Raw genomic sequence first — 13,469 nt, forward strand, 5'->3', positions numbered from 1 at the left:
ACGGGAATTCGAAGTGGACTACGACCACCCGGCTCCACCCCAAAATGTCTCTTGAGGCAAAAGATGTGAAAAGCACAAGTTAAACTGCATGGGGAATTCAAAACGAACTACGACCACCCGGCTCCCACTCTACTTATTTATTATGTTGACTGCTTATTTAATTATTCCTTATTTGTGGATTATTTCTTTATTATTTATTAATTAGTTATATGTTCGTTTGTTTTTGTTGTCATTATTTGTACACTTCCTTACTAATTATGTTGACTACTGACTTATTTATTGATTATTTATTGTTATTTATTTGTTATTTGTGCACTTGGTGAAGATTTTAATTTAATTGTTGACTGCTTATTTAATTATTACTTATTTCCTTATTATTTATTAATTAGTTATCTGTTTGTTGTTGTTATTTGTGCACTTCCTTACTAATTATGTTGACTATTTATGTATGAATTACTTATTTATTGTTATTTGTGCACTTGGTGAAGATTTAAATGTCATTATACATGAATAATGACAATAAAAGAATTCAAATCAATTCAATAAAATCAAGTGTTGTATGTGAGGTGTTGATACATTACCATTTCCAAATCGTTTATTTTAGCTCGTAGCATCAGGTTGTCTTTCTCCATGGCGTGAACTTTCTCACAGCGCCCCCTGGAGACTGACAGTTGTTCCTCCAGCAACACCTTGGTCTCCACGAGCGTCAGGTTGTCTTCACGAAGCTCCTGAACGGTCGTACGGGCGGCGTTAGAAAAATTAAAATCTCCTGTTTACATTTCATAACACAATATGGATATGATCCATCTATAAATAATTGGTGAAAACTATACAACAATTATAAAAGCTTCTCCTGCCCTCACTTTGTAAGAATTGACATTAAAATGACCTTAAGTAGTGCTGCAACCTAAAACTTTCCAGTAGCAGAATTTGGCGTTTTTTTAATGTTAAGACTGCTGGATTTGACGTTAAATGGTAAAGTTTGTGCAATATCATGAAGAATAAACAAAGTAAAATGACTGCTGTGTTGGTTTTAAATAAGTAAAGAATGCGGTTTTACCTCTACTCTGGTCTTGTAGAAATGGACGTCATTGAGCTTCTCTTTGCATCGACTCAGTTCTGTTTCGAGTCGGTCGACCCGGGCCGCTTTCTCCCTCAAGGAATCCACCTCATCCCGATACAATCTTACAGAACGAGCCTCGCAGGACAGCGATTGGTTCTAAACCACAAACCAACACAAAAGTTTTCTTTGCAAACGATAGATATCTTAAATTTATCCGCTGATTGCAGATAATGTAGAGTGACAAACAATTTTCAAAGTTCAGAAATGTGACCTCTTGTTTAAGTCTCTGAAGCTCCTGGTCCAGATGTTCCGCTTCATGTTTGGAATCCATCAATTGTTCAGTCTTCTCTTCCCTGTGGATACAATGATTACTTCACTGTATCTCGTACGTACGTACAACTGGACTTTGCTCCATTTCCTATACGCAATCCCATTGGTTCGTTGGGCTCCTGCCGTCAAAATGGCGCCTTCGACGGCGGCCAACAAGTTCCTAAGGAACCTTAAAATGGCTGGAAAATGCCCGAAAATCAACAGGAACCATCAAAGGAACAAGAAAAATCCTGGAAGGTCCCTCAAAAATCAATCGTGATCTTTGAAGTACCCTAAAATGGAAGTAATCATTGCCTACTATTGACAATGATACATGTCCAATTTGGACGTCTGGCGCCATCAATGGCGGCAAGTAGATGACATTTTTTGGCCCAAAAAAATTCAACCGGTCCTTCAAGTTGGCATGAATGTGGCCCACCAAGTTGGACACCCCCGATTTGAAGCCCCAGGGCGTACTCACAGCTCTTGTCTGTATCGGCGAAGCTTGGCCTTGGTATCGGCGAGCTCCACGGACAAATGGCGCTTCTCTTCTTTGGTGAGGCCGGCCAGAGTGGAAGCCGATCCGTTGTTATTGACGAGCGCCCCGCCAACGTTCCCTCGTTCTTGGTTAGCCATTAGCCTTCCCTCTGGATGCAGGCTGGACAGGTAATCCCTCTCCTGGGTCAGATCCACAATGACCTGAGACCAATTCAATGACTTAATGTACTGGCCCGAACGTAAGACGACTCCGATTACAAGACGACACCCTTTTTTTTCCAAGACTCAAGTTTGAAAAGACGATTTTTTTAACACCAAATGCATTTTTTACAGTAAAGTTACAGAAAATGTGCTTCAAATGATTATAACATTATAATATTTTGAACCGAATATAAGACGATGTTTTTTTTTTGTGTCAGTCGTCTTACATTCGGGGTCAAGACATTACACCTTTTCACAATGCTAGATGGCGCCAGATATGTTTAAATTATGTGTAATGCAGTTATTCCAATTATTTTGTTTTAACACAGTAGATTGGTTCATTTACATGTCAAAAACCAGAAGCCATTTATTTGTGATTGCACTTAAGTTTACAGATTTAAATGTTCAGCAGATATTTAGATGTGATAAGCCGTTTTTAGGCAAAATAACGTGCTTTTTCGCTCCAATATATTGTTGCAATCATTTGTTTCAGATGTACTGGCATCATTTTCTGTATAAAAATTGAATTTGGTGTTCAAAAAGTCTTTTTTTCAAACTCGAGTCTTGAAAAAGGGGAGGTCGTCTTATATTCGGCCCAATATGGTACTGCGCTCTTGGCTTTGAATGTGATTATTCCTCTCTTTTGTCCTTTTTTACCTCACTGGCCTTATCTCTCTCTTCAACCAGATGCTGTAGCGACGTAGCCATGCCGCGTGACAACGGTTCGAGTGCTTCCTGAGCCAGCCCTGTGTCTTCCTCCAACCACGAAAGGTCGAGAACATTCTGCTGGTTGTGGGTGACCTGAAAAACACGGGGGCGTTTACTCTCACTCAGGAACTTAGGAAGAACTTAGCCAAATATCCCAATTGCTAATGCTAATATCAAACAAACCTGGTTTGAAAAATGCTGGTTTAATGACTGCAAGGCAAATTTCTCAACTCTATACGCAACCCGAACGACAGACGTAAGACTTACTTCTTGAATGTGGGAAACAATGGCCGCCTGGGTCTCAATGTCCAGCAGTTTGATCCTTTCGATCATCTCCTCCTTACGCTCGCACTGGAATTAAGCAGAAACAAGACTTTTAACTGCAAGTTATGTAAAGTAGAGGTCAGATATTATTTTTTGGCCGGTGTTCATTTAGCGCAAATGTGTCAAAGTGGCGGCCCGGGGGCCAAATCTGGCCCGCCGCATCATTTTGTGTGGCCCGGGAAAGTCAATGATGAGTGCCGACTTTCTGTTTTAGGATCAAATTCAAATGAAGAGTATAGATGTATATTAAATTTCCTGATTTTCCCCTTTTTAAATCAATAATTGTCATTTTTAATCATTTTTTTCTGTGTTTTTAGTTCAAAAATCATTTTGTAAAATCTAAAAATATATTTTTAAAAAAGCTAAAATAAACATTGTTTTAGATCTATAAAAAACTGAATATTCAGAGATTTTACTCCAGTTCTTTTAATCCATTTATATAAAAAAAATCTAAATATTAAATCTAAAATGGTCTGGCCCACATGAAATCAAGTCTGACACCCCTGATTTAGCGGTTGCCTCAGTTGAGGAAAAGCTATTCGTCATGTTAGGATTTGTCTTTCCTGTCTTCTCATTCAAGGCCTTCTCACAGGCTTTCCTCTTCCTGAAACAGACTAGACTAGATCATGGAAAAAGATAGGGAGAGGACTAAATGTTTGGGAAAAACTGTGAAAATGGGTGTGACCAAAAAAAACAAAAACAAAATAAAAAAAACTAGGTGCCTAACTCATTTCATGACTCTTCAGTGAACAGTTGTGCTGTAAGATATGATAAATATTGCCAAAACGATATAAAACTTTCCATCGACATTTTGTAATCGTAGCGACATCCACAGATCACCCAATTTGTTCTAATATTAATACTTCGATTTTTAAAAATAATTATATTTTAGCTTAATATCCAGCAGTCTTACAAATCAAACCCAAGTATTAGCCGATTAAATCTCTTGCTGTTCGAACAAAAATATTGAAAGTTTCACCACTTCTGCTTACACTGGATAGTTTTAGGTTGCAGCACTACTTGATAAGTTTTGAACATTCGTGGCGGGTCGGCGTGACGTCAATTAAAAATTAAAAAGGAGCCATAATAAAAGCAGAAATTGTCATCCAATAATTAAACGTATTACATCAGGGCTTAATCAATTATGGTGAATTAAAATGGCCTATATTGTGATAGATTTTTATCCCCGTAATCGCACAGCACTGGTGTAGAGTCCAATTTATTTGCAGTGTGTGTGTGCACGTGTTTTTGCATACGTACGTGTGTGTGTTTGTGTGTAAATATGTGTGCGCGTGTGTTACCTGGACAGCACAGCCAAGTATCAACAGTAAAATTCTTTTCAGCTCGTCCATGCTTTTTGCTGGCAAGTAGACAAGAAAAATGCTAATTTATTCATTATTATTGTCTTTGCTATGACATCACAGTTTAGTTTGAATGAAACTAGTCATTTCTGGGAAATAACAACAAAGATGTTAAAGTGCAGACAATCATTTTCTAAATGTTGGGGCTTTTATGTCTGCATATTTTGACACAGATTTGGTCCAAATAACTTCAAGAATTGCCAGATATGATACAGTTTTTATTCAACATTTAAGGTTGGGGCCTTATTAAATCTCATTTTTTAATTGTTTGTCATTATAAATTCATGTTGAAATATAATTACGCCGAATAATAAACTAAATTATGTATCGCAACAGGTCTACAATTACAAACTACTAATCCTAAAATAAAATTAATACTTTTATTATCATGCGGCGTTAGTACCAATATTGAAGTAAAATAGGGCAACAAAAGTTGAATAGTTTGAATTAAATGTACTCAAGCAAATTAAACTGACCAAACTAAAAATATGGAATGTAAATAAACATTTCTCAAATCCGTGTGTGTGTGTGTGTGTGTGTGTTTGTGTGTGTGTTTGTTTTACCTGATAAAGGATCCCTGGCAATGCAGAGAATATTTGGAAGAGGCATCACTATTAACTGTTGGAGGGTCTCCTGTAAAAGAGATAAGTCAAAAAAATATGTTTATAAAATGATCAGCTGGCTTTGACGGCTATAGATATCCAATTTAATGGCATTATTGAGCTTTTAGTGGACTGTATGAGTGTACTTGTGTTTCTAAGTATGCAGGAAATGCTCTTCTGAAACGTGCATGCCAGGATGACAGATTGGAGGAAAATATGGATGAATGATAGCGGAACAAATATGAGAAATAAATTGTTCGGAAAAATAAAAGGCCGAGTCACAGATATGTTTCAAAACGTGCCTGTTATGTAACAAAGCGTGTTACCCTTGGACACGGTAGATTAAGGTCAGATACTGCACACATATGGTTTGGTTTAACGAGATGAGACTTGAGAGGAGCTACAGTGAATTATTTGGGGGGGGGGGGGGGGGGGGGGGGGGGGGCTAAATAAAATCAAAATAATTTAAAAAAATTACACAGCATCCAAAACTCATGTTCTTAAATCCACTTGTAAAAATAAGTGACTTTTTAGTTGGTATTCATTCATTTTCAGAAGCATTTATCCTCACAAAGGTCGCGGGGGGTGCCGGAGCAAACTCCAGGGGACACCCTGAATGGGTGGCCAGCCAATCGCAGGGCACAAGGAGAGAAACAACCAATCACATTCATAGCTAGGGAATATTTAGCATCCAATTAGCCTATAATGCATGTTTTTGGGATGTGGGAAGACACCGGAGTACCCGGAGAAAACCCACGTAACCCCGGGGAGAATACAAAGAGGATTGACCTGGGATCGAACCCCCGACCTCAGAACTGTGAGGTCGGCGCGCTAACCACTCGGTTGCTATTCATGCAATTATTTTTTAATGAGTTTTTTTAGTTATTTTTTTTTAATCGGGGTGACCTTAGGTCAAATTTATTATTTATAAAGGGCAGATCGAAAAATTCCCCAGTGGATGAAAAAGCGTATAAGTTCTAAAATACAAATCGAAATACGACATGCATTTAAAGTTCATTGTTTATATATATATATATATATATATATATATATATATATATATATATATATATATATATATATATATATATATATATATATATATATATATATATATATATCTGTTTTTTTTTTAAAGTCCTCTCCAGTGGCATCAATTTACAACCCCTTTTTTCAGCAGGGACAAAGTGCGGATAAGGATCCGAGGTAGCACAATACCCACAGGTACGATTTCACTGCTCTTAAGACTAGGACGTAACTCGATCGCCAAATCGCCCTCCCACACGGCGTGAATAAAACATGGGAGCCGTTCACCAGCTGCTCGCTCTTAACGCTTGAACTAGCTTATGGCGGCGGTGTCAAATGTGCGGCCCGCGGGCCGGGAGTGGCTCGCTAGGGGGTCCGATCCGGCACGTTTAAGCGGCAGCCGGTGGCAGTAGTTAATCTAATCTAATGACAACGATACAGACACGAGCATCCTAAAATAACATGACTTTTTTTCTCTAACTTTTAGCATCCCTTCTGAGGACCTCCTTCACTACAAGATTTTGTACCAGAAAAATCCAAGACATCAACAAGGGCTGGCTCTAGAGGTGACTGTGTAGCTCACATGTGTCAAAGTGGCGGACTGGGGGCCAAATCTGGCCCGCCGCATCATTTTGTGTGGCCCGGGAAAGTAAATGATGAGTGCCGACTTTCTGTTTTAGTCTCAAATTCAAATGAAGAGTATAGATGTATATTACATTTCCTGATTTTCCCCTTTTTAAATCAATCATTGTAATTTTTAAATCCATTTTTTCTGTTTTTAGTTCAAAAATCATTTTGTAAAATCTAAAAATATATTTAAAAAAGCTAAAATAAACATTGTTTTAGATCTATACAAACTGAATATTCAGGGATTTTAATCCATTTATATATAAAAAATCTAAATATTATATCTAAAATGGTCCGGCCCGCATGAAATCAAGTTGATGTTAATGTGGCCCGCGAACCAACCCGAGTTTGACACCCTTGGTGTAGCTAGTGCTACATTAGCTAAAGCACCTTCTCTCTTCATACCTGGAACTCAATAACAATTAACATACATCAACTCCCATGAACCTCTTGGCCAATCATCTTAAAGCCCATCTGTTAAACCAACCAAATTGCCATCACAACGCTATCGCTAACTATGCTACGTGTGGGTGTGACTAGTATGTATCATGGTTTAACTTCAACCTACACAAGGAACTAAAGATGGAAATTAGCCCTGGGCTACAATCTTACATTAACATTAAGATGAATCATTAATATGTCCCTTATTAAATAAATCTAACTCAAACTCAGGAATGTGAAGAACTGTATTGCAAAATTCAAGTTAAAATTGACACAAGGTCAATATATGACGCAAGAGTGGCTTATTTACTAACGTGGATGCGTGAGCCCAAATCCACAAAGACTGTCTTTATGTATCTAATCCAGGATCAATAGGATGGTGGCAAGCACCAGGAGATCCCAAATCAACAAAGTCTTCTCCATTTTTAGCGACGCAATGGACAACGTTAGCCATCATTTATGTGGACGACATCCGTCTTTGTCGTTATGTTCCTTTTGGAGCTCCATTATGTTGGCCAAAACTTATAAATATTTAACTCATTTGGTTACAATTGAGAGCTCGTCAAAATTATGACTCATCATTTAGCCAAAAAAAAAAAAAAAAAAAAAAAAGATTATGATGGACTCCAAAATTGGCCTTTTTTTTTTTTTTACATTAAAAAGTAAATATACTTTTTAAAAAAATAATTATATTTTATGTGTTTGTTAATTCATTCATTGTCAAAATTATGACTCATCATTTAGCAAAAAATAATCATATTTTGATGGTCAATAACCCATTTGGACTCCAAAATTGGCCAAATGTATTTTTTTTCACATTAAAAAGTAAAAATTATTCTTCCTATTTGTTAATTCATTCATTTTATATTAACAAAATATAGAAAAAAAGAGAATAAACGCAGTAAAAAAAATTAGCCATCGGCTATAATCTTACATATTTAATACATAATATGAATTATCCCTTTATTAAATAAATCAAACTAACTCAAGTTTATATTTTTGGAGTCAACGAATATTTTTTTGTTTTTATTTCTTTCATTTCAGAAAAAAAATATTCAAACAAGATCAGGTCAATCCCATATAGAAATGAATTTTTGCAAAAACGACAGAATAAAAAATGACATTTTTGAGCACTTTTAGGCATTAACAAATTGGCTTGAGTGCTTTTTTAAAATTCTAAATAAAACTTTAACTTGGTGCTGACACGACAATGTGTAATCTCACTGAACTTTGAGATCGCAACTCTCGGCGAGAGAGAAGGGGGCGTGGCTAGACGAGAATAATTTTGGTAAAACCGAATGTCAAAATACACATTGCTTGCCATGTTGGTTTTTACAGGGCACGCTACACACAATGGCATTCACACACTGGTGTGTGTGTGTGTGTGGTTTAAAGCCCTGCCCATGCTATTTTTGTACCCTAAAATAAAAAGGTTCAATTTCTCTACATTGTAATTTTGAAAAAGCTAGGCTAAGAAAAAGCGATATACCATGAAACGTTCCATTAAAACAAGCAACAGGACTAAAGATTTAAAAAAAAAACTAAACACGCCATTTTTATAATTCCATGTACCGTATTTAGCGGACTATAAGTCACATTTTTCTTTCTGCTGCAATTTATACTCGGTGCGATTTTATGTGGGAAATGATTTAAATCTCATTATACTTGTATAATGACAAAAAAAGCATTCACTTCAAAAGGAAGTGAGTGCGCTACTTTCAAAATAATGTAACGTTATGACAACCCGCAAACTTATTGCGAACACGATTGCTGCGTTTAGAAATGAATGGTCAGGGTACGTTAAAATGATGAGTCAAAAATGAAAGTTTTGTTTTTCTTGCATGTCAATTGCTAAAAAAAACATTGCTTCCTTTTACTTTTGTAGTTTGGACGCAAAATACGTCTTTAATTGTTTGGCTGCTTTGTTCTCATGTTTGTTTGGCCGTGATCAAATCAGGGGACATTTTCTTTTGTATTGTGTGCTTGTGATTGGTCGCCGTTGCATACCTGGTAGTACGTCCTTATATGTCTCGTGAGAAGGGTCAAATTGTGAAGGCGAAGCGACGCGTCGTTGTTCACATTCTTGTTTAGCCTCTGGTTGTTTGGGCCGGGGTCGCTATGGAGACAAAAACACGCACCGGGAGGGGTTAGGATTTATGCCCGCTACGCCTATTAAAAACAAGGATCAATAGAAATAAGACCCTTTGTGCAGAATTAGGATTTATAGTATTACACGTCACCCCGTGCCGATCTCATTTGCATATGAATATGAACGCCGGGCTTAAGTGTTTTAGGCGTGAGCGTGAAAACTTGCCTCAACTAGCCTTGGCAGACGTGGATTTTACTTTTAGATCCGGACGTACTGAAAGAAATGTCCCATCTGATGGTGGGAAGGAGGCGGGGTTTAACGCCAAATGCGTTGGCGGCCAATCACGGGCGGGGCTTTCAAAGAAAAACAAGCATTCGCGCTCACCATCGCATCAAGGCCAAACCTCACATAGTTCAAAATCCTGAAATATCTCGCAGTACCGGACATTACCACTAGGGCCAGTTCATTTTAGTTCACTCACTTGCGGGCATTGACGGCTCTAGACGTCTAGTTTGTTTTGACTGGGAGGGGCCAATGAGTGGACGCTGTCAATGGCTCTGAAAGATGAGTTGGACTTGACTTTTGGATTTTTGGGGGTACTTCCGGTCCATTTTGGTTCATTTCCTGTTGATTTTTTTTAAGGCCATGGTTCAGATGACTTGGAGGACATTCCACGTCGCTAACGGTAGCTTCTGGATCCTGACCCCAAACCCCCCCCTTTCTGTTTAACCCACTTTCTCATCTATACTACACTCCAGAACCTAAATCCCCAGGGGGGCGGGGCCAGTCAGCCCAAGGGCATTCAATGAGCAGAGAACAATAGCATTATTAGGACGTCTCTGAAAACAATGAAGACGGATATATGAACATGTGGTATTATTGGGGACGCGGGAATACCGGGGGGGGGGGGGGGGGGGGGTGTCGGAGTCCATGTGGTGAGACTCAAACTAGACGTCGACCGAAAATATTTTTTTAAAAATTGATAGTCAAAAGACAATTTTTTTAGGCTGCTATTTAAGGCCCAAATAGGTTTATTATTATTTTTTTTTTAAATAAATGTATGTATCCAAAGTTCCATTTTTCTTCTGATAATTCCTTTTATAAAAGTGGCCACGAGGCAAAGCAAAATCCCAGTTATTATTATTATATCGGCTGATATCGGCCAATATTAATATCTATCCATTCATTCTTCAAGCCATTTATCTTCTCGAGGGGGTGCTGAATATTATTTAAATTTTTGAAATGATGTTATATGTACTAATTTAATATATAGCCGTCTGAAAAGTGAAGAATAGAAAATTATAATTAAATATCTTTCCATTTGAGCAAAAAATATGAATGCTAGTCTATCCTTCTGTTTACGCTGGATGGTTTTAGGTTGCGGCACTACTTGATACATTGAACATTTGTGGCAGGTCAGCGTAATGACAATTCATCAACAAAGTCAACTAGGCTGTCATAATGCTTTTATAATTTTTTCAGCTAATAATTAAAGATGTATGGGTATTCCAGTTTCCTCTTAAATAACCAAAACATGCTAATTAGATGCTAAATCCTCCCTAGCCATGAGTGTAATTGGTTGTGTGTGTCTCCTCGAGCCCTACCATTGGCTGGCCACCGATTCTAGGAGTTAGCTCGGATAGGCTCCAGCACCCCCCGCGAGTCTTGTGAGGCTAGGTGGTCTGCAAATCGACTGAATGAATAGTTAAAGATGTATTATATGTCGGTATATCGATATGGTGATATAAATGAGCCGGTGTGGTGACAATTTTTTCTAAATTGCACAGCACTGTTTTGACGAAAAATTTGGAACAAGGCAGTGCGGCGGATGTGGTTGCTGAAAGATCGCGCTCATTCACTATATCCTGTTCACCCGCAGGCAAGTCAAGCGAAAACGAGGTTTACCTACATTTGTGTCATAATCTTGTGCAGGAAGACGCCGTCCACAAGCTCCACGAACATGTTGACGCGCTCCTCCGAGCCCACGTTGTCGCAAGACCCCAGTGGACCCAACGTCCGCACCTAAAAGGACACATAATGAAGGCCCAAATTAATATACAGTAATGCTAAAAGTCGGAAATGTTAGTAACAAGTATTAGTCGATATTTCGAGAGATTTACATTTGATTATAAACATGCATGTTGCTGTGTGAATTCTGTTGGCACTGGACAGTTTTAGGTTGCAGCACTATTTTATGCATGTTACCTTTATAGCATGTCATTTAAATATTCGATACATATTTTGATTGATTTACATTTGATCAAAAACATGGACGTTGCTGTGTGAATTATGTTGACGCTGGATAGTTTTAGGTTGCAGCACTATTTTATGCATGTTACCTTTATAGCATGTCATTTAAATATTCAATACATATTTTGATAGATTTACATTTGATCATAAACATGGACGTCGCTGTGTGAATTCTGTTGACGCTGGATAGTTTTAGGTTGCAGCACTATTTGATGCGTGGGCTAACCTTTTTACTGTCATAATTTTCGCATCAGAATCACCAAATACTTAAAAACTACAAAAAATAATGAAAAAAAATCGTGTCACATCCAGACCGCGATTTTTTTCTACATAACTATAGTACAGCGATAGTTGTGCATTTAAATTCGTTATCCGCTGTTTGGATTGGACGTCTATCGCCGTCAATGGCACTGAAACAATCATTTTTAGCAATACACGAGAAATACACTTAATGTGACAGCGACTATGACTTTTCATGGCAGTGAATGGCTTCACATTAAGCCTTGCCTTCTTATTTTTCTCATGTTTTCTTAAAAAGATATTGACTTTAGATAGATGGGGTGCAACATGGTTGACCCCAAGATATTGTGACGTACCCACAAGACGAGTGGCGACTCCAAAAAGGCTGCCAGCAGCTCGGAAAGAGTCCCATCCATGTTTCCTTGGCCTGATTGCCCGTCAATCAGCGAGTCGAAGCCGGCCGCAGGGCAGAACAAAGCCTCCGCGAGGGAGGCATCGACCTCCCCGGATGAGCTTTCTCTCTCACTCCCTATTGTTTCTTCGCCTTGTCCCACTTCCCCGGGCGCATGGTTTCGTACTTCAAACTCCTCAAAAGCAGCTCAACATAGTTGCAAAAAATCCGCACAGCATTCCCGGTGGTCGAAGTAGCGAAAAATGCCGATTATTCCACGTCTCCGGGGTAGAAACACTTGATCCAAACTTCGCTTGAACAGTTGCTAGCGTTGTCAAGGGATACACGACTCCGGCTGTAAAGAAGCGGAAAAAAGGCGGAGAATATTGATATAAATATTGTAATAAATACGCGTCCGTAAACACGTGGAATTTGCTGTTTGTTTTTTTGGGGAAGTTTGATCACACACACCTGGTTCGAATACACTGCACACGAACCAAAATGAGTGGAAAGCGGGGAACGCCAGGAGAAATGTGACGGACAAGAGTTTCGTCCAATCGGATCATAGGAAATGAACAAGGCCCGCCTTTTGCAAATCATTAACCAATGACTAGTTCGAATTTGGAAGCGCTTTCACTGGAAATGGCGTCACTACTAACAAAAACATTCAATTCGTTTAAAAGTTTACAAGTGCATTTAAAAACATTCAATTCGTTTAAAAGTTTACAAGTGCATTTTTACACGTTACAGTACTTATGGTTGAAGTTAAAATTTATTTATCCTTTGTCGATAAATGTTAGTTAACGCCAACTTTATGGATTGTTCTAGTAAAAAAAACAGTTAATAGGTTCGGAAAACTTTATTTAAACGCTCAGTTTCTAGCTCATATTATTTGAAAATACTACTGTTTAAAAAGTTTCAACTTTGTAGCAGTATTTTTAAAAAATACAATTTGCGATACTCATTCATTAAAAACAAAATCAATGTTTTTTTGTTTATTTCTAATAAAAAATAGTTTTTATACTAGCCAAGACCCTCCCAGCAAAAGCTTTATAACTGGTCAACATTCAATTGATTTGACCCTCCCACTTTAAAATGATTGGGCGTCTAGAGCCACCATTGGTAGCCAACGAGTTAACAAGAAAGTGCATAAATATCCTCCCTTACTATCAGTATCGACTTTTTGCATATAAATATCGTATTAAAAGTGCGATAGTTTTAACAACCTTAATTTAAGAAAATAACTAACGGGCAACAAACAGAAGTCAAACCTTTTCGCTACTTTTTGCTCGTCTTGCAGGTGGTCAGGATCGCCCTCTAGTGTAGATTTGGTATTATT

General features: G+C 38.0%; 1 protein-coding gene across 2 annotated transcripts in view; it reads right to left on the bottom strand.

Annotated features, from left to right (window-relative positions):
* Positions 1-13,469, bottom strand: part of ccdc88c (coiled-coil domain containing 88C) — a 33,395-nt gene extending 19,926 nt beyond the window's left edge. The window contains exons 1-12 of one of the 2 annotated variants that reach the window (XM_077620404.1): positions 13,402-13,469; positions 12,096-12,485; positions 11,159-11,271; positions 9,168-9,276; positions 5,028-5,097; positions 4,405-4,463; positions 3,047-3,130; positions 2,729-2,872; positions 1,854-2,071; positions 1,335-1,416; positions 1,061-1,219; positions 582-728 (exon numbers count right to left, since the gene is read on the bottom strand). In XM_077620404.1, the coding sequence (XP_077476530.1) occupies positions 582-728; positions 1,061-1,219; positions 1,335-1,416; positions 1,854-2,071; positions 2,729-2,872; positions 3,047-3,130; positions 4,405-4,463; positions 5,028-5,097; positions 9,168-9,276; positions 11,159-11,271; positions 12,096-12,155 (1,245 nt within the window). In that variant the 5' untranslated portion in view covers positions 12,156-12,485; positions 13,402-13,469. Of the gene's footprint in view, positions 1-581; positions 729-1,060; positions 1,220-1,334; positions 1,417-1,853; positions 2,072-2,728; positions 2,873-3,046; positions 3,131-4,404; positions 4,464-5,027; positions 5,098-9,167; positions 9,277-11,158; positions 11,272-12,095; positions 12,486-12,601; positions 12,656-13,401 lie in introns of those variants that run through there. The other variant, XM_077620403.1, reaches the window with a different exon arrangement.

This window comes from Stigmatopora argus, chromosome 15 (assembly GCF_051989625.1).
Source record: "Stigmatopora argus isolate UIUO_Sarg chromosome 15, RoL_Sarg_1.0, whole genome shotgun sequence".
In the NCBI taxonomy this organism is placed as follows: domain Eukaryota; kingdom Metazoa; phylum Chordata; class Actinopteri; order Syngnathiformes; family Syngnathidae; genus Stigmatopora; species Stigmatopora argus.